General features: G+C 41.9%; 2 protein-coding genes across 2 annotated transcripts in view; both read left to right on the plus strand.

The window, feature by feature from the left end:
- Positions 1–803: 803 nt before the first annotated feature.
- ZNF367 (zinc finger protein 367) lies at positions 804–20069 on the plus strand (the record flags this gene model as incomplete). Its single annotated transcript, XM_080908532.1, has 5 exons — positions 804–1193; positions 7087–7237; positions 8702–8821; positions 10003–10141; positions 17613–20069. 5 exons carry the CDS (start codon positions 804–806, stop codon positions 17833–17835), a joined length of 1023 nt encoding a protein of 340 aa, XP_080764658.1. The 3' UTR covers positions 17836–20069.
- Positions 20070–23684: 3615 nt separating this feature from the next.
- The window catches only part of SLC35D2 (solute carrier family 35 member D2), a 29890-nt gene continuing 29524 nt past the window's right edge, over positions 23685–24050 (plus strand). Inside the window, exon 1 of the mRNA XM_080917782.1 lies at positions 23685–23809. Within this exon, the coding sequence (XP_080773908.1) occupies positions 23688–23809 (122 nt within the window). The 5' untranslated portion in view covers positions 23685–23687. The remainder of the gene's footprint in view (positions 23810–24050) is intronic.

A 24050-nucleotide genomic window follows, 5' to 3' on the forward strand; every position in this document is an offset into this window, starting at 1 on the left:
GCGCTGCCTCAGCCCTTTAAACCGTCTTTGCGCGCGGAAACGGGCCCCATAGCCACAGGCCGGAGTGGGTGGGTTGAGTGGGGCGATGGGGAGGACTCTCTTGTCCAGCAGTGACCACCACGACCCTCGTCGCAACTTCTCCAATCCGCAGACTCCTGCCCTCTTTTCGCCCCCGACTTCTTCTAGTGGGGGCGGGACCGAGTGTGATCGCCCCGCCCATCCCCAACCACCACGCCCCTTCTCCGCAGCTCCTCCAATCAACAGCCTCCTTCCCTCCCCCCACCTCTGCAGGAGTCATCTGTCCCGGGTGGGGCTCCCGACGGGTGTGTCAGGACGAGACGCGCGCTCCTACAGACTTTCGAACGCAGTTGGCCCTCAAGACAAAAAAAAAAAAAAAAAAAAAAAAAAAAGTATGAGAGCGGCGGCCAATGACGTGGCAGTAAGGACCCGCGCTCGAATTGGATCCGCCCACCTCCAGACGGAACACAGCCTGGACCCGGCTATTGGCCCTCGCGACCTGTCAGTCGTCGCGGTGGCCAGCCGCAGGGTCCTCGCGGTGGCTGGTTCCGCCCAGGCGCGAAATGTAACGCGGGAAAAGCCGAAGCAGGGACCGCGGCGGCAGGTTGTTATTCTCGGGGACTCTGCTCCTCGCTTCCCGTCCTCCTGTCAGCAACGCTGCTGCAGCCTGATCGTCCGGAGCCGCCTGCCTTGAGCCGGCGGCTGTGAGACGCCGAGACGTAGCAGCGCGGGTGAGCAAGGCAAGCAGCTCGGGCTGAGAGCGCGAGGGCTGCAGACGAGCCAGCATGATCCGCGGCGCCCCGGCACCCATGGCGGAGCCGCCGCCGGTCATCTTCTGCCACGACTCCCCGAAGCGCGTACTGGTATCGGTCATCAGGACCACACCGGCAACGCCTCCGTGCAGTACCGTGGGAGAGCCCGAGCCGCCGCCGCCGCTCGTCCCCACCAGCCCCGGCTTCAGCGACTTCATGGTGTACCCGTGGCGGTGGGGTGAGAACGCGCATAACGTGACGCTCAGCCCGGGGGCGGCGGGCGGCGTCGTTTCGACTGGACTGCCCGCGGCGGCTGAGCTCCCGACGCTACGGGGTGCGCCGCCATCCTCCGCCTCGGTGGCCGCCGCGTCGGGCGGAGAGGACGAGGAGGAGGCGAGCAGCCCAGACAGCGGCCACCTCAAGGTGAGTGGCTCGGGCAGCCAAGGCGCGGGGCCGCCGGGGGCCCGTTAACGGCGCAGCTTGGCAGCGGGGCGGGGCCGGGGAGGAAAAGCGGGGCGGCGGGGGCGGTGGCTGACAGGACGCTGACGTCACTGCCGCGCGCCAAAAACCGGACCTTTGGGGGGCAAGGCAGTCACGTGACGGGCGCGGCGCGAAGGCTGGTCTGAGGGCAGCAGGTGCAGCGGGGTGATGAGGGGGTGGCGCGCTGTGTCAAGTTGCCCTGCACAGTTGGGCTTCTAACTTCGCAGCCTCGGCCTTAGATGTGGAAAGAAAGGACCTGAGCATTTGGCTCCAGCCTACATTGGGGTGGGAGCTAGTTAACTGTATCCCTAACTGGCCTGGGACTATCAAGAGTTCCACCTTCTGAGTGCTGGAATTCAGGGCTAGCGACACCAGGTCCTACTATACACTTTACATCCGGAGCAGCTGAGGGGTAGGGGGTTTGTTAAAGCGACTTCATGAAGACCGAATAGCTAGCTAGTGGCAGTGTTGGTACTCAGTGACTGCTCCGATGGACCCCGGACTGTGTTTACGGGGCTAGACTTTAGTACTTGACATTCATCAGCGTTCAAGAAGGTATCGGTCAATTTGTGTGTCGAGTAAATGTGCAAGATAAATGTGCAGTTTTCTGTTGTTGGTTGAATGCCCGTATAACATAATTTGCTATACATGTAGCGAGCAAATTACTCAGCAGGTTGAGGGATGCTTGACTTTTGAATTGAAGCAAGTTTGGTGACATGGGCAGTAGCCAGAATGTTGAAATTTTTGGGTGAGGAAGTAGATACCTAACTAGTGGTGTTATTATAGAGCAGTAAAGTTGAAACTTGTATCGCCGTGCATATTTGAAAGAACAGTAGAGATGTTGGTAGCAGTACCCGTGTTGGTGTAAGGAACAGTTATTGTTGCTGGCATTAGGTAGCTCCTTCTAACATGTCATCTTGGGTACTTTAGGTATCTATAACGTATTAATTTGATATTTTAGTCCTTAGAAAATGCATTGTATCTTAAGTGGTGTAAAGGTTTACATGCAAAAATACTGTGGAAGATTTTTGTATTTGTGACCTTTTAAAGTTGTTAATTTATGTGTCTGCACATGTGTATGGCTGAAACTGAATGAAGTCAAGTCTTAGGTCAGTCTTAGCACTTTGAAGGTGCTGGGAATCCAGCTCAAGTCCTTTGGAAGAGCAATGGGTATTCTTAACCACTGAGCCATCTCTCTGCCCCTTTCTCCCATGATTTAATCTTAGTTTTAACTTAATTCGATGTTTGGATTATCAAAAAAAGGGGGGAAAAGGCTGTTGTAAGCTAGTGGTTCTCAATGCTGCATCCCTTTAACACAGCTCCAGTTGTCATGACTCCCAACAATAAAGTTATTTTCATTGCTACTTCATAGCTATAAATTTGCTACAGTTATGAATTGTAATGTAAATATCTGTGTTTCCCAATGATCTTAGGTGTCCTTAGACCCCTAAAAGGGTCTCGGCCCCATAGGTTGAGAACTACTGTTGTTTGTATTTGTTTTTCCAGACAGGGTTTCTCTGTAACCTCAACTGTCCTGGAACTCACTCTGTGGACCAAGCTAGCTTCCATCTCAGATCCTCCTGCCACTGGTCCCAAGCTGGTGAAAGCTGTTGTAAATAAATGAAATCATAGGTGTCACTTTCTGGCTTGAATCAGACTTATCTTCACATAGATCTGTGTAAATGTTTCCACAGGGCATAAGCTTGTCTTATTTCTACATCATCACCTCTTTCAGAGGGAAATAAATATACCAGAAGTAATGTGGAAATGAAAGGCTGATATATATGTATAATTTCCCCTTTTTACAGAGCACATAATTTTCAGAATTGACTTGATAACAGTCTAGTTCTTTTTTTTTTTTTTTTTAAATTAGTGAAGTGATTCAAGTGTAGCTTCAGAAATTTATTTAGGGTTCTAAACTTAAGAGAGAAAACACTGGCCTATGCCTTTATTTGAGAGAATGACCTTATTATTTATGGTCAAGATGTTGTTGGTTTAAAGAGAGAGGGAGTTCAGCCCCCCTTTATGTTGTTTTGGCTCCAAAGTTCTCATGGTGATGATCTATTCTCCAGGCTTTGAGTGAGTCATGATGCTTGCCTGAGTCTGCTCACTTTCCAGGAAGGTGGAGATGAGTGTGTGTGGTGGCCAGTGTCAGGAGTGCTCCCATCACCCTTCATTATGTCATTCCAAGGCACTAACAGCTGTTGAGTGTGAGCAGCATTTATTTCTGCTTGTTGCTATGACTCCCAGGGGGAGGCGCTGATATCTGAGTTATACACTCCCTATGTCAGCTTTCTGTTGCTCTTTTGTTTGTACACTGGCTCTCCTGAGTGGGTAAAGAACATCTATCACCGGCTAGCATGTTTTGGACCCTCATTTTGAGATCACTTAGCACTATTTGAGTATATAACCTTATTTTCTGTGGTGAATTCTAGGAGAGACCCAGAACAGCTATAGCGTCCTTGTTTTACAGGGCACTGGATCTCAGTCTGTGCCCTGTTTTCCCTCTTCAAAATGCTTTGATGGTGGATCCTGTAGGTCACCGAGCCTGCTCCTGCCTGACCTGTACCCATTTCTAATATCCAAACATCTAGATTTCATGTAGTCTTTCACATAATTGATTTGTATGTAGTGATTTTTGATAATCATAGAAACACTTAATTCTGTTAGCATAGTAGCTACCATTTATTACCTGGCACCGAGTGGGCACTTGGTAATGTTAGGAGTAAACTACCAGGCTGTCTGTTGAGCACTCTGCATTTTTTAATTCATCTTGCTGAGAGTGAGGAAAAGTGTCCCCTATATGATAGGTAGCAGAACTTCTGACACCAGCAAAATTCATCATATTGTCTCCATATGTATGCATGTAAATGGACTTTTAGGGATTATTTTTTAAAATATTAAGTTGATGTAAGCATACATAGCTTATTTATGGCTTAGCCAAATCAGTTGAGATGCTTTATATAGGGGCACAAAACCTGACATTCAGTATTGAAGTAGAGACCTGGAGAACTGTGAATACAGATCAGGTGGGAAGAAAGCAGATTTGAGCAACACAGGGAGTTTGGATCCAGCCCTAAATGTAAGGCTCACAAACATTTCTTAAGATCTGCTTCTCTTCCTCCTCTTTTTCCTGATTTATTATGCTTTATCTTAGATAGGTTTCTATTGCTATGATAAAACACCATGACCAAAAGCAATTTGGAAGGAACCACTAAGGTCATACTCCCATTACTGAGGGAAGGGAAGGCAGGACAGGAACCTGGAGGGCAGGAGCTGATGCAGAGGAGAGGCTGTGAGGACTGCTACTTACTGGCTTGATTCTATGGCTTATGGTGTCTTATTACATAATAGAAATGTTAAGTCAGGCCTTTATTTGAACTTGTCAAAAACATTCAAGGACTTTTAAAGTTTTCTGTCTTCATATAATTATAAATACTTTCTAGAGGTTCAGAGATTCTGTATGCAAAAGTTTTTAGTGGTGTAATCATCCAAAATTTCATGTTGACATGGTTTTTTCTTTGAGTCAATAGTTTTAACAAGATTTGTCCTTCAGCCTACTAATTGGCTGCTGATAAACATGCCTAAAAACATGGTTTCTTATTGTTAAAACCAAAATGAAAATGGCCTATTCAAGTAATATTGGTTATTTAAATATATATGGTTGGGATGGTGAGATGGCTCAGGTTGCAAATGTTTGCTGCATAAGCACGAAGGCCTAGGCTTAGTGCCTTAGCATCCAGCAGCCACATGAGCCATTTGAAGCACATCTGTAAACACAGTGGTAGAAGAAGTGAGGGTGTAGAAAGACAGGCAGATCTCAAGGCCTCTGGGCAGCCAGCCTTGTAGAAATGGTGAGCTGTGGGCTCAGTGAGAGACCCTGTCTCAAAAGATGCAGTGAGAGAAAGAGAAGACACCTGACACTGATCTCTGGCTCCTCGATGTACACACACAGCATGCACACAGATATGTGCAGCTAGTAGGTACAGCTCATATATTTGGAACATTAGATGATTATTTCCAATCTATTTCCTTAATTAAAAGGATGCATTTATTTATTATTACCGATACGTGGCAAGTGCTGTATTTTTCTAGTAGCAAAGTAGTTAGTGGGTAATTTAATTTTTTTCTTTCTTTTTTTTTTTTTTTTTTGTGACAGGGTTTCTTTGTGTAACCCTGGATGTCCTAGAACTCGCTCTTTAGACCAGGCTGGCTTTAAATTCACTGACCCACAGCACTGGAGTTAAAGGTGTGCGTCACTATACGTGGCATGAACTTATTTCAAAATGAAAATTTTGACTGAAGGAAATTGGGCTAGAGCTTATTTTAGGTATGAGGCTAAGATCTAAGTTTTGGAAACCTATAGGTTTTTACATAGAGAATGGTGACATATCTTAGCTGTGTAGCATTGTTCTTTTTTCATGTAACCTATAATTGTGACAACTTACCTGGGAAATAAGAGGTATTTTAAAAGAAAAAAGAAACATGCTTGTTTTAGATTAGAGAAGATAGTATAGACTTAAACAATACTCAGTTTGCTTGCATGTTAAATAAGTATTAATACATTTGTGACCATGTTGGTATGCTATTAACTATTCAAAATGTTTTAGGTTTTTTTTGGGGGGGGGGTTGAGGTATTCTCACTTTGTAGCTCAGGCTGTCCTCAGATTGGCTTTGTAGTCCAGGCAGGCCTCAGACTTACTTGCAGTCATCCTGCTTCAGCTCCTCAGTGCAGGGATTTAGAGGTATATGTCATAATAGCTTCTTGATTTTTTTTTTTTTTAATAAGACAAGGTCTCTACTAGGAAGTCTTAGCAGACCTTAAACTCACAGAAATCCACCTACCTTTGCCTCCCAAGTACTGGCATCAAAGGCTTGTACCACTACACATGGCCTTCTCATTTTTAAAATTTACGAGGGCTGGAGGGAGATGGCTCAGTGGTTAAGAGCACTGACTGCTCTTCCAGAGGTCCTGATTCAAATCCCAGCAACCACATGGTGGCTCACAACCATCTGATGCCCTCTTCTGGTGTGTCTGAAGACAGCTACAGTGTACTTATATATAATAAATAGGTCCTTTAAAAAATTACATAACATTAAATTAATACTTTAAAGTATACCCTGAACTTGTTAATTTGTCTTTTAAACTTAAAGAATTTATTTTGAATTACCTTAGCTTCAGTAGGTAAGTCTATTAAAACTGCTTCTGTGTAGCTCCATCTCCTTTTACGATGTCCCTTTTTAGTACAGAATATTGAGATTGAGCTCAAGGCCATTGGCATAGGCAAGTGCCCTATTGGGGCAGGGGCAGGGGTTGGGGCATGGAGAGGACACACACTTTGTTTTCTTTACCCAGCTGTTTCTGTCTCTGCCATAGCCTTCACTTTCTTTGGGAAGAGCTTCTGACTGGGTTCAGGATGCTCCATTTTCTGTGAAGTCTTCTCCCTGACTTTCCCACAGGCTTTTCCTGTGTCTGCTTGCTTAGTAGAACCCATTTTTTTGGTCCAGAGAGCAGCAAGTTGTTTGTGAACAATGTCCTCTAGTCTTATGTTCTGAGGGATATCTAGATTAGATGCGCTAAAGACAAGTGCCTTGTGTCAGTCCACCAAGTGGCTCATGCAGGTCATAGCAGATAGTTTTTCAGAATAGGTTCTGGTCTGCTCTCTGCAAGTGGGAACAAAGCCACACACTAAGGACAGAGACCTTTAGAAGGTTTGCTGCTGGGTGGTAAAGGAAGAAAGGACAAGTGAAAGTGCTTTGGGGGTGTTCGTTGATTTTGTATTTTTGGAGTTGCTGAGACGGCTGATTTATTTAAGTTTATAAACAATGTTAACAGGATGGAATCCGACGTGGAAGGCCCAGAGCAGACACTGTTCGGGATTTAATAAATGAAGGAGAGCATTCATCTAGCAGGATTCGCTGTAACATCTGTAACAGGGTATTTCCGAGGGAGAAATCACTCCAGGCTCACAAAAGGACTCATACCGGTAAGATGACAGCATTGTAGAAATGGCTAGAAGTGATACTTGATTAAACTTGGTTTGGTACTTAAGTTGTTAATCAATGTTACTTAGGTTAAATAATGTTCATATAAATGCCTTATATTTTCTTATATTGCCATTGTCACTTTGAAGTTTTAAAAATCAGCCACTGTTACTCAGTTGCTTTTTGATGGGGAATGGTGGGTTTAGGATTTTAAAACTGAGCATTGTCAAGTTGTGTTGTTGAATTCTAGTCTACCTGAATTCTACTTGTTTCCTCTAACACTTACATGTCAGACATTTTTATTTGTTTATAGAAGTACTTGCCATCTGTATAGAAAGCAAAGACTTTGTAGGGCCCATGTTTTTTCTATAATGTCGACGGGGGGGGGGGCATAAATAAATACATTAATTATGATTGACACTTTTGAGCATGTTATCTAGGTTAGCACTATTCCGTATGTAGAAATTTAAATGAAACAAAAAGTAGGAGAATTTCTGCAGGAGACTTCTATGGCACAGGATCACCACAGGACACTTCACGGGGAGACACCAAGCGCAGCCAAAAGTCTGCAGACTCAGGATTTGAATGGGCAGGGAAGATGTGGATTTTTTTTTTTTTTTTTTGTTTTTTTTTTGTTTTGTTTTGTTTTGTTTTTTTGTTTTTAAGATTTATATAATAAACAAGTACATTGTAGCTGTCTTGACACACCAAAAGAGGGCATCAGATCTCACTACAGATGGTTGTGAGCCACTATGTGGTTGCTGGGATTTGAACTCAGGACCTCTGGAAAAGCAGTCAGTGCTCTTAACCACTGAGCCATCTCTCCAGCCAGGAAGATGTGTTCTTAAGGATAAGAACCAGATAACAAGGCATTACCTCCTAGCTGGAATATCTCTTCTGGAGGAAACTAAGCACTCTTCTCCTTTCTCCAAGTAGACAATGAATTTGGTGACATTGCATGTTGAGAAGAATCATCAGGCAACTTTTCAGTCCAAGGAGCTCAGGAGGGTTTGGGTGATTTGAGAAATTACTGGTACTACCAAAGCAGAGTTCTGTACTGGTGCCTCCATCTTGAAATACAATGTATGAAGGAGGCTAGAGGCTAGCTAGTAGGCTGTTGGAGTATCCCTTATGGCTGAGTAAGACCAAGGAAATAGCCACAGAGAGCAGAAGTTAGAGATAGGGGATAGTTTATAAGTCAGAAAAGAACTCATAGTTGGGACTGTTGAGAAAAGTAGATACACTGAAGATGCTAATAACAGGATTGAACCTGGGTTTCTAAATACACTGACCTAGAGGAAGAAGCGTGCTTTATAGAAGAGAGGTACTTCAGTGCCACCCTTTGTCTCCCTGTCTGTGTGCACTGTGAGGCGTGTCATTTCTCACTGGAGTTCTGACCCATGTAAAGAGGATTTTCCTCCTGCCTCTTCTTACTCCCTCATGTCTAATTATGATGTCTGTCGTAGGTGAGAGACCTTATCTGTGTGACTATCCTGACTGTGGGAAAGCCTTTGTTCAAAGTGGACAGCTTAAAACCCACCAACGTCTTCACACCGGAGAGAAGCCTTTTGTCTGTTCAGAAAATGGTATGGTGTTAAAATGATATTTTAGGAATAGCTAGCAGCCAGCTAGTAGTTAGAGTAAGTTTTACTTAGATTTTTAGTAATCAGCTGTAGTTTTTCTTAGATTTTTTTGAGAAGAGAAAAAAAATTAAAGATTTATTATATATATATTTATATTTATGTACACTGTCACTGTCTTCAGACACCAGAAAAGGGCATCAGATCCCATTATAGATGGTTGTGAAATACCATGTGGTTGTTGGGAATTGAACTCAGGACCTCTGGAAGAGCAGTCAGTGCTCTTAACCGCTGAGCCATCTCTCCAGCCTGAGAAGAAAAAACTTGACAAGCTTTTATGAAACATCATAAGCTCCCCATCCCCAAGCTATGGATTTGCACAAGCTAGGCAGGTACTCTCATTGAGTTACATTCCCAAGCTTTAGGAAGTAGGAAATTTCATAACAAATGTAGCCTTTGAGGTAGGCTTTTATTTTGGTTGATAAACTATTTAACCAGAGCAAGTGTATTTCTTTCTATTTTTACATCCATCTATTTGAGTGTATGGCGATAAGGGGATGGACCACTTACATCCTAGGGATCAAACTTAGGTTACCAGGCTGAACGGCAACACCTTTACTCAGTGAGCCATCTTGCTGGCCCTCTTAAATGGTTGGCTGATTTGTTGGTTTTTTAATCACAGACTCCAAAAACATGTAAAAACATATATATTTCAATATAGTCCTGCCCCCTTTTTTGTAGTTTTCTTTATTTTTTAATCTTATGTTTACAGGTTATTTTTAGTTTCTACATATGAGAGGAAACTTGTTTCTTTCTGAAACAGGGTCTTACTGTATAGTGTCACATGGCCTGGAACTCCCTATATAAACCAGGCTGGCTTCATACTCAAAGAAATCTACCTGCCTCTGCCTCCTGAGTGCTAGAATCAAAGGTGTGTAACACCTTGCCTGACTCATTAGAAATCCCTTGTTTTTTTTAGTATTTAAAATTTATCATTTGTGTGTAGCTGCATGTATATATGTGCACCATGGTTAGAGAGGGGATCGGATTCCGTGGATGTGACTGTAGAAGCTTGTTTGGTTAGAGAATTCAGCATCTTTCTGTTTTCCTGTGTGTATATTGAAGCTGGACATATTTTGTGACTAAATGTCCACATTCTGGTGAGCATTTCCTTCTGTGTTTTAAAGGTTGCCTAAGCAGATTCACCCATGCAAACCGCCATTGTCCTAAGCACCCTTATGCCCGGCTGAAGAGAGAAGAGCCAACAGACACACTCAGTAAACACCAGTCTACGGATAACAAGGCTGCTGCCGAGTGGCTGGCAAAGTAAGGCTGTGTGTGGTCTCCCAGAAGATGTCTTTGGGGCTTGGGTTTATATTAGAGTTTGAGAATTCTTTTATTTTAAATAAATTACTTACATATGTTTTATAAAATAATTCAGAATAATCCTTATTTTCCTATAGAGTTGGGATCTGTGTGTGACAGAAATAATAGTTTGTGTGTCCCAAGCGCAGTGTATTTCATTTCTTTGTTTCACTGTTGAAATATATGGAACACACATGAATTTGCAAGTCATAGCAACAAGGAGGTCAGCATAAAAATCTTTCTTTGAGGATATTTGACTTACAAACTTGTTTGTTATTAGCACCACTGAAGTTTCCCTGTAGTGATGTTGGTTACCTGTTGTGCTGCTATAGCTCCTCCCCATAGCTGTGCACCGTGGACAGGTGTTTATGGGTGACCATGTGACATTGTTTCAGGTTTCTCTGCTCTTACCTGGAGGCCTCACTTCTTCCTTTAAGCCTTTCTGCTCTTTTTTTTTCTTTCTTTCTTGGGCTAAATATCATTTCAGGAAAGGCTTACTTGACCTACCTGGGAACTCCTAGAACAAACAGTCTGGGACCTTTTCACAGATTGAGGCTAGTATTATCCTGAGTGTGGAATCCTAACTTTCGCCCCGGTGATCTGTCAAGATTCTCTTGTTCTAGTCCTCAAGTTGTACTGAACTAACGGTTCTTTTAATGCTTCTCAGGTACTGCCAATATTTGTAGTGTGCTGAGATAGATTTCCTAAATGATACAGTTGTATTTTATTTATTTATTTGTAAACAGGGTCTCACAGTGTAGTCCTGGTAGGTCTGGAACTTGCTATGTAGAGTAGGCTGCCCTAGAACTCACAGAGATTCATCTGTCTCTGCCTCTGATGTGCAGAGATTAAAGGCATGTACCTTTAATCCCTCAACAATGATTGAATAGCTTTGCTGAGTATCATTGGTGTATTATAGGTTGTATTAAAGTGCACAATTTGATACATGTGGCATTTTGTCTATACCATGGAACAGCATAGTCAAAGTAATGGATGTATCTGTCATACCCAAGTTTCCTCATGCTCCTTTATAATAACTCTTAACTGCACTGCTTCCAGCTAGCACTGATCTTCTGGGACCAGAAACTAATTTGTATTTTCTAGGGCTTCATAGAAATGTTATCAAATGACTGCTTTAACTCGGCATCATTTGAGGTTCATGCATATTGAGTGTTTCAACAGTCCATTCCTTTTATTTCTGGATAGTAATTTATTGTGTAGCTCTACATCACCTTGTTTAGTCAGTCATCTTTTGATAGATGTTTGAGTTGCCTTTAGTATTGTAAATAAGGCTGTGCATTAGCACACAGTCTTTATATTGGCACTTGTATATGGTGACACTTACCATTTAAATATGCACTTTAGACACCAAGTGAGTAGACATTACATTTTTTTCTTGTGACTTATCAAGTGGCTAATAAGACTAAACTAGAATTAAAACTAATGTTAAATTTTTTGGATAAAGTCTACTATTGACATTACTTTCTTGGTCATATTTCTTTTTTCTTTTGTTTTTCCAGACAGGGTTTCTCTGTGTAGCCCTGCCTATTCTGAGTTCACTCTGTAGACCAGGCTGGCCTCAGCTTGGAGACCTGCCTGCCTTCATACCTGACTGTTGGTCTTATTTCAGAGGTTTAATGTTTAATACTCTCAAAAGTTACCATTAACCCCCAAGCACCTTCCCCTCTTTTAAAAAAAAAAAAAAAGCCTGGGCCGTGGTATCTATACAGAAACCAAAAACCATTATTTTGTTAAATAAAAAGGGTTAAATAAATATATATATATATATTTATAAATAAAGGTAGGGGTCTTTTGTTTGTTTCTGGTGTTGGGAATTGAAATCAGCGCCTTGATACATGTTATGCAGATGTTCTACCTCTGAGCTACATACCCAGGGTAATGGCAAACATGATTAGAGAATGCAGTGGGAGGTCTAAAGCAGCAAGTGTCTGATTATAGACACGTGAACAGGAATCTAAGTTCTTCCCAATCTAAGTTCTTTGTATAAAGGGGAGTTCCATGTGCTACTTCTGAATAGTCATAGACAAACAATACTTACTAAGGAACCACTTTAACCACATTTCATTTTGATTAGTGTATATTCATTAGATATTATAAAGGGCAGTCTATCAAGTACTTTGGTCACAGCAATCCCTATGTCCTTCTTCCCTCCTAGTCTCCTTCATTCTCTCAGTCTTATTTCTACTTTCATAACTTATAAATAAATGATTTAATGAGGCTATATAAGGTCTGAAATCCACAAATGAGAGAAAACGTGATATTTGTCTTTCTGTGTCTACACAGTTTTGCTCTTTATGGCTGAATAAAATCCATTATGTGTTTACTGTCATGGGACCTGGGAAATGGAGCCAATAAATGAGGCAGACTGAAGTCTCATGTAATAGCTGACTTTGTTCAGAGCACCAGATAGTTCCTACTCTGAGGATTGAGAGGAGTAGCATAAGTGTACAACCACAAGGGCGGTATAAAAAATAACAGGAGCTAGTTGTAATGAATAGTCTGAAGTAAACTCACTCCTGTCCACTCCATCTGGGAGGTGCATGAAGTTTTGAAGACACTGAGATTGCAAGCCTTGATAGGTGGTGGTAGCACAGGCCTTTAATCTCAGCTTTTGAGAGGTAGAGGCAGGTGAATCTCTGTGAATTCATGGCCAACCTGATCTACAAAAAAAGTTCCAGAACAGCCAGTGTTACACAGAGAAGCTGTCTTGAAAACCCAGAAAACAAACAAAAAATCAAGACACTTGTCTTGGTTTCTTGGAATTTTCTCACAAGTACTCAGGAATCTCACATGACTTCATTCTGGGACCATGTTCTGAAATTTTTAAACAAAGGATATCCAGAGTAGTTTCAATTTGAAATGTTGTGGATAAATTGTAATTTGAGGCATGAATATCTTTTAAACAAACAAATTATAAATATAATGAGTAATTTTAGAGTAGTGAAAGTATAGTATCTAATACTTTTCCCCCAAGAATAGGGATCAAAACTATGTTCAATACTATTGGTTGTATTATTATATTGATTAAAAAAATCTAGAGACTAGCTTGTAAATAAACCAATATGAGCAGTTGTTTTGGTCTCTTGTAGAATGAAAGCCCATACTTGTCCTCTAATAGGAACACAAATATTATGTCCTTAGCAAATGGAAAATTATTTAAATTCAAGGGAAAATTAAATGTGCTCCCCTTTTCAGATGAATGAAGAAATCTATTACAGTCCCAAGGTCCAGTCATTCATTAGATAACAGGAACTGGGTCCATACAATCTACAAGTTGAAGGGCAAGGAGGATGAGGAACATAAGACCAATACATGAGCTCAGATGTACTCATCAAAGATGCATAGGCCAAAGCAGCTAGCGTTGCTAGAAAGAGATTCTCAGGTGACATAGGGCTCTGTGTGTTTACTTCTCCTTTGGTGCATAAGGCCTTACCCCAGATTGGCTTACATGACTTATGATATGGTCTATATCGCTTTTTGCCCTTTAGCTGGAGGTTTGCTATCTTTCTAGTGACTTAAACTGTTTCCTTGCCCTCCACCATCCTTGATAGCCTGGGGCAGGAGGAGCCAAAGGATCTATAATTCCGTGGATCGATCCATCTGCAATGATAGACACAAAACTCTTCCCAGTTTTCTTAATGGAGAAGTGGAGATAATTAATACATCAGCTTGCTTATTTTTTTTATTGTAATAAAGCCAAGGTTAGAGTATGCATGAAATTGAGTCTATTGCTAGAAATAATCCTACAGTATAAGCAGAATCTGAAATGATATTTAAGAGTTGTTAGAGGATATTTGATCTCAATGTGTCTTAGTTTGGGTTTTCATAGCTGTGAAGAGACACCATAACCAAGGCCTCTAAAGGACAAAACTTAGTTGGGCTACATTATAGTTGCAGAGGTTCAGTCTATTATCATCATGGAAGGAGCCATAGCATCCAGCAGACATGATGCTGGAGAAAGAGCCAAGAGTTCTACATCTTGATCCAAAGGCAGCCAGGAGACTCCTTCAGCAGGCAGCTAGGAAGAGGCTTTCTTCATACTTTGTGGAACTTGAGCATAGGATCTCAAAGAGTACCCCCACAGTGATACACTTCTCACAAGGACACACCTCAAAATAACACTTCCCATGGGCCAAGCATATTCAAACCACCAAACACTATGAACACTAAGACTATTTACTGAAAAAGCTGTTTCTAGTTGTGTGTCTCAGCTTTAGCACACACCTTTAATCTCAATCAATGAAGGTAGTGACAGTTTGTAGAAGGTTGTTAGTTTAAAAGTGATGTCTACTTGAATGGCAGACAATAGCAAATCAGAGAAAGATTTGACAAACTAGGATATACCCAACTCTCACTAGGAGAGGAAAGGGAAGCTACTTACAGGAGCAGTGCAGAGAGGAAGGAGGCAGTTTGAAGCAAACAAGTTGAAGAGAGATCGAGCTAGACACAGGTAAAGACAGACGAGCCACAGAATGAGAGGGAGCTAAATGATTAGAACAGATTGCTAGAATTATTTTGAGGCCAAAGCAGAGAAATTCAGGAAAGGTGGAGAGAAAATTCATATTGAATCAGTCAGCATGGAAAGGAGTTTGAACCAGAACAGCTAAGTTGAACCAGCCAGCCAGAGTTCAGAAAGAGCTAGAAAGAGATAAGCTTATTCAGGAGTAAGTCTCAGAAGCTGAAACATTCTAGGCATAGATAAGATTGTATGGAGACCAGAAGCCTAGACTGGGCCTAGGTTAGCAGACTGAGGCAGTATGTCTCAGAGATGACAACTATCCAGAAGATATTTTACAAGTGTTTTATGAATTAACCATAATAGATAAATTGAAACAGTCAGTTCTACATATTGGGCTGAAGAAAAGTATTACTAGATTAATGACAATCTGGACCATCAATTCATTCTATACCTTTAGATGAACCATCGATAAAATAAATATCTACCTATGGAATGGGAGAAGATTGGACAAATTTTTTATAATCACAAATTCAGTTCATATGAGAAAAGTCCCATAGATTGCCAGTTAGACCATGATTTCCTGTACTCCCACAGTAATATGCTGGGGTGATGCATGCCTTTAATCCTAGTACTCAAAAGGCAGAAGCAGACAAATCTCCCAAGTTTATGGCCATCCTTGTCTACAGAGCTACTTCAAGGGTAGCCAGTGCTACACAAAGAAACCCTGTCTTGAAAACATCAACAACAATAACAACAACAACAAAAATCTGTAGTCTTCTGTATTGCTTTTAAAAACTGATAGTTGGTTGAGGGTAGTAATATAATACATGGATGGAATTAACATAACTGTTGACGTTGGATCCCCTGTTTACTAATTGAAGGAGAGGAAAGTAAGCAGTTTTTTATGGCTTTTATGGTGTAAATAAATGCATTCCAAAGGCTCATCCTCTTGTGCTCAAATGCCTGTAGGAGACAATTTTGTAGGGAAAAATGTTTAAAAACAGTCAAGGATCTACATGATACACAGTTGTGTCATTTAGTCTGAATTCTAATAGCTAGCTCTTTACTTCTTGAGATAATATATGGGAACTAGCCAACACTGATTTTATAACCTTCTAGGGTTATAAATAGTGCATTGGAAATACACCAAACAGCTCATGGGGCCTGGGAAGGTACTGGTAAATGAAATTAATTTCCTTGCTGTACCCTAGCTGACCTAGGTTATAAAGTTAGCTTTTTCATAGGCTCTCCTAAATCCACATCAAAACATGAAGAGAACTCTAAATTATAAAATTTCTCACCCCATGCTTCTGGGTCATTTTTAGGCAATAAATGAATTTTTAGGCATTAGTGGCAATGGATGGAACATCTGAAGGAAGCTCTACTAAGGAGCTGAGTGGGATTATCACCGGCATAATTATTGGAGCTGTGTTTACTTTCAGTTTTGCCTGAGTGGGGAAAATCCTTTTTTGCCTTTTTTACCCATTTTAAGGTTTGATCATTCAGTTTATATTCATGCAAGGAATCAACCTTATCTTCCTCGTGATTAATATCCTCCTTAAGTGTTCTGATAACATTCCAAATTAATGCCCAAGTGACCCAAAAATTGAATGAGATCTTTTCCCCCTCTTTTTGTTCCTTTTCAGTATTTTTTTCAGACTCTGTCCTTACTCTGAAAACAAATGATTATAACTATAAACAACTTGCAAGCAATTTAATAGTTGTGACTTTAATAGTTGTTATTTCTTTAAACAAAACAATGCATAAGCTTGATTGTGGCTCCTCTAATCTCTTAGCTGAGTCCAGGTCCTTGTTACTGTGTACTTGGTAGGACCTGAGGATCACTTCTTGGCCTTTTGGCTAAGATCAAGTGTAAGAACTGGGAGAATGGAGCCAATCAATGAGGTGAACTAATGTCTCCTGCAATAGCCAACTTTATTTTGAGCATCAGACAGTTTATACTCTGAGGGTTAAGAGCAGTCGCAAGAGTAGAGTGTACAGTTAAAGGGCAAGCCTCATACAGCATAAGCATGTTTTCCATAGAGGCATATAAGCAAATGACAGTTGTAACAAATAATCTGAAGTAAGCTCACTTCTATCCACTATACCTGGGAGGAGCACAAAAACGTAATCCAAGAATAATTCCATGTCTTTGAAGAAACTGAGGTATCAAGACTTTGTTTTTGGGGGTTTTATTACAAGCACTAAGAAATCTTACCCTACTTTATTCTTGGACTGTGTCCCAACGTGTATATATACCACATTTTCTTTTTCTTTTTTTTTTTTTAATTTTTAATTTATTTTTATTTGTATACTGTTGCTGTCTTCAGACACACCAGAAGAGGGCATCAGATCCTATTACTACAGATGGTTGTGAGCCACCATCTGGTTGCTGGGATTTGAACTCAGGACCTCTGGAAGAGCAGCAGTGCTCTTAACCACTGAGCCATCTCTCCAGCCCCCACTTCTGCTCACAGACACCTAGGCTTGGCTGCTGTGAACCAGTTGTGCTGTAAACAGTGCAGGACTACATGTGCAAGCATCTCCAGTCTGTTGACTTGGGTGTGGGGTAGCTGGTCGTATGGCAGTTGCATCTTGAGTGTTTTGATGAACCTTCACAAATGTCAGTAGTGACTGAGCTGTTGATATTCCTGTCAGTATGCAGTGGGTCTGATTTAGGCAGGATGAGATATCAGTGTGAACCGTACATATGTGTTTGTACCTGAGTGTATGTGTGTGCAGGAGTTTATGGGGGCCCAAAGAGGGCATGAGATCTGGAACTGGAGGTACAGACAATTGTGAGCTGCCATTGTGGGTGCTGGGAACCCAATCCAGGTCTTTTGGAAGAGGAGCTAGTGCTCTGAACCCCTGAGCCATCTCTCCAGCCCCACTGAGAAAATGCTTTACAGTCTGATATCTGCCATATAAACAATATGTTTGCCTTTTGCACAGGTACTGGGAGATGAGAGAGCAACGCACTCCCACCCTAAAAGGCAAGCTAGTTCAGAAGGCTGATCAGGAGCAGCAAGACCCTCTGGAGTACCTCCAGTCTGATGAGGAGGAGGATGAAAAGAGCGGTGCCCAGCGCCGGCTTCAGGAGCAACGAGAGAGGCTGCATGGGGCCCTGGCACTCATTGAGCTGGCCAATCTGACAGGGGCACCACTCCGCCAATAGCCCCACACTGACTCTTCACTGTACAAAAGTACTGCCCAGCATACTTACAAAGTAGATCCTTGGGCATAAGCTAAGCACCTTATTTGCTTACCATAGGCTGCTATTCTGTAGAAACTTATGAAGAATGTTGTTGCCTCAGATGGGGTGAGAGAGAATTGCACTTTTTTTTTATACGGAAATGGATTTGATGTAAAGTTTAAAATATTTTGTAAATATGGACTGCAGTTACAGGGTAGAAGCTACAGTTGTGGGAAGCTAGGTTTTGCAAGTTTAATGCATTCATTGGAAGCAGTTCTCACAGGAAGCACTTTGTGAATAAGACATTTGTGTGAGAAAACAGATTGGTACAAATAGCCAAAGAAGGTTGAAATAGATTATTTATAAGATCATTTTTAACAGTGTATGCTAGTGTGTGTGACAGTACTGTAAACACTGAAGCAGGGCAGTGTGAGACATATGTATAAGATACATATTTTTAAATTGCAAAATAGCATGGCCAATAAATCTAGAGAAATGGGAGGCCAACTATTTGGAAAGGTGATACGTTATGAACTTAAGAAAATAGGTATTTGAGGCTCTTGGTAAGATGGGTACTAGTTTTTAAAACTGGTGTACAATGAGTCTTAACCCATCTTTCTGGGCTTTTTAACTCACTGTAATGTTGATGCTTAGAAAGCGCTTGTCACTCAGCTTGTTGACTGGGGACTTTTGCACATCGCTCAGCTGCTGGACCTGAGTGATTAATCTTGCAAAGTCTATGTAACCTGGCAACTGGTGCATGTGTGTGCACCAGTGAGATCTGTTATGGGCCCTGTAATGAGATTGGCACTTGTGTTTGTATTAATAAAAGGGACATCTGCAGGGTTGTTTGTAGTGAAATGTTTTAGGTCTTTTAATAGTAAACACTAAATTTTAATTGTTCTGCTTGTTTAGCGTTTTTAGCGGATGGAAGCCTCCATATTTATATTTTCAGTGCATATTGCCACCTTTCTGCTTCACTTCAGAATAACATGCCAAGCTATTTTGTGTTCACTAAATTTAGCTATCAGTTAAACACTTGAGTAAATATTGGCTACTCAAATATGCAGGCTTCTGAGATAGTTTAAGCTTCAAGTGTCTTGTCTGGTGATTCAAAACCATTTTCTCCAAATAGATGAAGTTATTGAACACGTTGTGTACTAAGGCATGAATAGAATTCTAGGGGCCGAGCAGCCATCTCTTTAATGGAGTCAGGAATCTGTCACTTGAGCTTTTGTTAAAAGGTGAATGAAATTATATGCAGAGCATAGTGATTTATAGACTTCTTAATTGGAGACTTCAAAGTAATGAAAGGAAAGATGGGCTCCTCAGTGCCTTTTTTTTTTTTTTTTTTTTTTTTTTTTTTTTTTTGAGGTAGCATCCTGCAAATTTAGATCACACATTACTGAGAGTTGAGAATGTAGGCTAAAACTCTCAGCAGTTGCAGTACACAGTAGTTAGATTGTGTAGCCTTGGAGAGTGGAGGTAAGAAATGTCTAGAAGCGCCAATGTGAAACTGAAGTTGTGGTAGTTAGAATAATGTGTATGACGAGGACATACTTTAAAAATGGAATTCCTCTGTACAGTCAGATCTTTAGGGGCTTTTTGTAATAAGAGAATTTATATTTGTAATGGTCTAAGAATGTTACCTGTAATCTGGTATGTAGAATTTTAACTTGAGCACTTATAAGTATGATAAGAGACCATACATAGCTTCTACATATTCTTGGTTTGGGGTTCGACACTTTCTCTAGAATTTTTCCTCAGATAAATGGAAGGGAATGAACCAAAACGCAATGCTCGTAAGTCTTGGGAAATTTTATATCTGATGAACTCACCTTAAGGATACCAGTACAACTGAAAAATGAGTCAATTCACAGATGAAATTTATCAAAAAGTAAAGGCTTTGTTTGTTTTTCCAATTGATGTTTGTCAGCCATTGTAGTTAATATCACAAGAATTTTTTAATTGTATGATTGGACAGTGTAAGAAATTATTCCAACTGCTTACCGTTGGCCATGTTTTAGAGGGTTATTTTTTGATATAAGCTATGTACTTGGACAAAACATTGGCATCTAAAATTTGAGGTGTGTTATGACTGCTTTTTGTTTTAAAAATGTGGTTACATTCAGATTTTTGAAGTGTTTTATGCTTCATATGGCTAAGTTGTAGTTCGGCAGAGTTAACAGCATATTAATAAACATGCTGTAATTTTAAAAGATGCTTTTAATAAAATTTTATTTTAATTTAAAGCGTAAAGTACATGGGTCATTCTTGCAGTTTTTATAATTTGTTTTTCTATCAAAAATATAAAAATAATAGATAGATGAATAAATACATAGATAAATAGATTGATCACAAAAAAAAAAAAAACACAACCTGACATCCTTCATCTCAATCAGCTTTTGTGAGGTTGTGGGTTGACCTGAGAGTCTCTTACACACTGCATGTATCCTCTGAGCTACCGCATGCACCCTCAGGCTTTTTTTTTTTTTTTTTTTTTTTTTTTTTTTTAGCATAATAAGAATTACTGTTTCTTTAAAATTATGGTTTGAGACAGTCTCACTTTGTAATCTGGACTGGCCCAGAATTCACTAACTAGATCTGCTTGCCTCTGCCTCCTGAGTGTCAGTTTTAAAGGCTTACCCTATTAACACTGGGCTGGATTGTGGCTGTTAATTTCCTTACTTTATTCATCACAGTGCTAAAATCCCAGTGCTTGCTGCATAACCATGAGCACTGAGCCTTGATTTCCAGTACCCACATAAAGGCGGGGCAAGGTGTAGGCCTCTAACCCCAGTACTGGGGGACAAACAAATGGATCTCGTGGGTTCTCTGGCGTAAAAACCAGCCTACTTGAAATGCCGAGCTCTAGGGGAAGGAGAGAGACTGAGGAAAGATCCCAGTGTCTACCTCTTGCCTCCATCTGTGCTGGAATGAGTGAGTGCATCTGTATACATACATATCAGTATGCATATACTGAGGTTAGATCTCAAACCAGGACAAATGGCTAACTGGGTTGCCTATTAACGTCAAAACAGACTGGCCACCAGGTTCTCCCAGCACCCCTAACTGTCCGGAGGATCCTCCTGATCGGCATACCCTGCCCCTTACCCTAAACTCCATACAGAAGCTGGGCTGCTTCTACCCCAGCTGCTTTTCCCTATATAATACAGCCATTTTGACTTCTTGGTCTCCTGGCATTTTCCTCTCCCTGCCTCTCCTCTTATGGGCATGGTTCGGGGTCATGTTCTTTCTGTATCCTACCAGATAGCTCTGCCTCTGGCTATATCTTCTTTTTATCTGCAATAAACCATCATACCTAAGAGCACTCGTGTCCTTTTTGTTTTATTTTTTTCATTCAACTGTATTACTGGAGTTAATTAGAAAAGAAAAACATTTGTTATGCGATGCTTGTGTGTGCACACACACACGAGTACAGATGCTATGGCTGGAGATGGCCAGAAGATTGATTGCTTTTGGAGTTGGTCTCTCCTTCCAACGTGTAGGTTCTAAGGCTAAAAGTTGGGGCTTCAAGCTTGGTATCGTGTCTTTTATCTACTTTGCTAACTCGGAGGTTCTGGTGTAGTTAAATATTACCCATTGCCAGCCCTATCTCAGGTCTTAAATTAGGGTAATGAGTGGAGATTTTACTCAAGGGTGTGGAGTTTGGAATCATCCTTCGAAGAGCCCGCTAGGTTTTCTTTTCTCCTGAATTATTTTCAGTTGATCTTTCAAGGTTGCCCTTTCCCAATTGTCAGGTCCAAAGGGTACCCCAATTTCCCTCAAAAGGGCAGGTGCACTGATTCAGTTCAAAATTGAGTCTAGGCCCAACTCAACCTAGACTAGAGGAGCATTTTGGCAGTTAGATAAAAGTCAGCGTTCCTCAGAAGAGACTCTTTATTGATTGTGGCTGCTTAGGCATCAAGGCTCCCTCAGTCCCTATTCACAAGTACTTGTTAAAGCCTGTACCCTAGTGTCCTTCCTGCCATGTCCCCTCCAGCTCTCCATCCCCTTTTTAACCTTGAACTCTGTTCTCTTGCTGTCTTCTAGCTGTGTTTATTTTCTATCTCCCCTGTCCCCTCCCACTTCCCTGATGATGTCTTTCTACTCTGGATGCTTTTTTCTTTTTAATCTACAATGCAAAGCTCAATGGTACGGAATGGATCGATTGAGCTCGTTGTGCCCCTCCGACACATCCGGTTAAGAACACCCAGAAGAGGGACACAGATGGACCAAGGGACTCATGCTCTCCTATTTAAACCAAGCTGCGGATTCCCCTAAGGTTTGGATGATTTGTTTCTACTGGCTTTTATCCAACTGCTAGGAATCTTCCTGTAGTCCAGGTTGGGCTGGGCCTGTACTCAATTTTGAACCAAGTCAGTGAGCCTGCTCTTTTACCAGGTAACGAGGAACCCTTTGGACCTGACACTGGTGGTGTGTGCAGACAACTCAGGGATGCAAGTTAAGACTGGTCAGAAGTGCAGAACAGCTGGACATGAGAACAAATGTGAAGATCATTGAGTGCCCAAGGGGCTCCACGAATGCTAGGCTGTAAACACGATTTAAAAATATTGCTTTGCCAAGTTTACGTGTAGAGTGACCAGAAACAACAGGTCTTTGGAGGAAGCCAAAGTGGTAAAATTCAGATTTCTTTTTTAAGATTTATTTATTTATTATATGTAAGTATACTGACGCTGTCTTCAGACACACCAGGAGAGGGCATCCGATCTCATTACAGATGGTTGTGAACCACCATGTGGCATCGGATCTTCATGGAGCTGGGGTTACAGGTAGTTGTGAGCTGCCTGGTGTGTGTGTTAGAACAGCCTGGGTCTTTAGCAAGAACAAGTTGAGCTCCCAACTCTTGCTCCATCTCTCCAGTCTGTAATTAGATTTTAAAATCTTACGTGCCTTTGTTTTCTTTCTTTGAGGTAATTTGGGCTTATCTGGACAAAATTTTCAATGTTAGGCCTCCTCCCAAAATTGCTCAGCTTCCAATTCAGCAGTTGGCAGACCTAGCCTTTTTATACAGCTTATTTAACAGGACATCTTAAGCATTCCTAAAAGGAGAATTTTTCAGATTTTTAAAAATTACTATTTAGAATTAAAAATACGGAACACTTCATTGGAAATAATGCTACAGTCATTCGGCAGTTCTGAGCTTTTATCCACAAGAACCAGGGATCCTGGGCCTGCTGTCCTAGGGAGAAGTAGGCCTTTCAAGAGGGAGGGCTGAATTTACCAAAAGTGTCCAGAGGAAGAGAAGCCGAATACATGGCATTTATGGTGGATGCCAGTCTCCGACATCTATGAACAAGAAACAGAAGCGTTCTGTACAAGCGCTTGCCTTGTAGACTGTCTGGAAGCATTTTTAGAAATAGTTGTAAATTGGGAATTACCATTTATGTCATCCACCGTGGTAGACAGGGGCACTCTGAGCACCAAACGATATGCAGGGAGGTGTAGCCCAGCACCACAACTGACACTGACCCGATGTCCGGACCGGAGAGCTCAGCGGAACTCTTGCCCTTTGTGGGGATGTCGAGCTCCGATTTGCGTGTTTGCTTTGATTGTATTCATTTGTCAAGAACGCGTCTGTAACCCGCTACACAGGCGGGTCCCGTAGAGTGTAAATTATACTTTTTTAAACAAACAAACAAAAAAAAAGCGGAAACGAAGTCAACCTTTCTGGGGGTGCTAGAGGCGCGGGGTGCGGGGCGGGCCGTGATCGGAGTTCGCGCCCCGGCTCTTCCTGTTCCTGCCGCACCCTCTTTCCAGGCCGCTGGGGGCGGGACCGCGGGCTGGGGTAGGGCCGGCGGCGGAGGGCAGAGATGGAGGAGCCCGACGCGGCGCGGCTGCCCTCTCGCCTGGCCAGGCTGCTGTCGGCGCTCTTCTACGGGACGTGCTCCTTCCTCATCGTGCTGGTCAACAAGGCGCTGCTGACCACCTACGGGTGAGGCTGGTTATGTGGGATACGGGGGTGGCCGGGGCATGGAGAGCAGAGGGTGCTCTGCCTTTACCAAGTCACCACCCAACAAAGTCCACTTGCGATCAAGAGCACAGCACACACCAGCTGAACTTGGAAAAAGCCACCTTTGCGAGCCTTAAAAAAGTACACCAACTGAGAAAAAAACCGTGACTTTGAGCCAGGCATTCTTCGGGTAGCTCGCGCTGGCCTTGAACTCAAACCCTCA

This window comes from Micromys minutus (genome assembly GCF_963924665.1).
Source record: "Micromys minutus genome assembly, chromosome: 1".
Taxonomy (NCBI): Eukaryota; Metazoa; Chordata; class Mammalia; order Rodentia; family Muridae; genus Micromys; species Micromys minutus.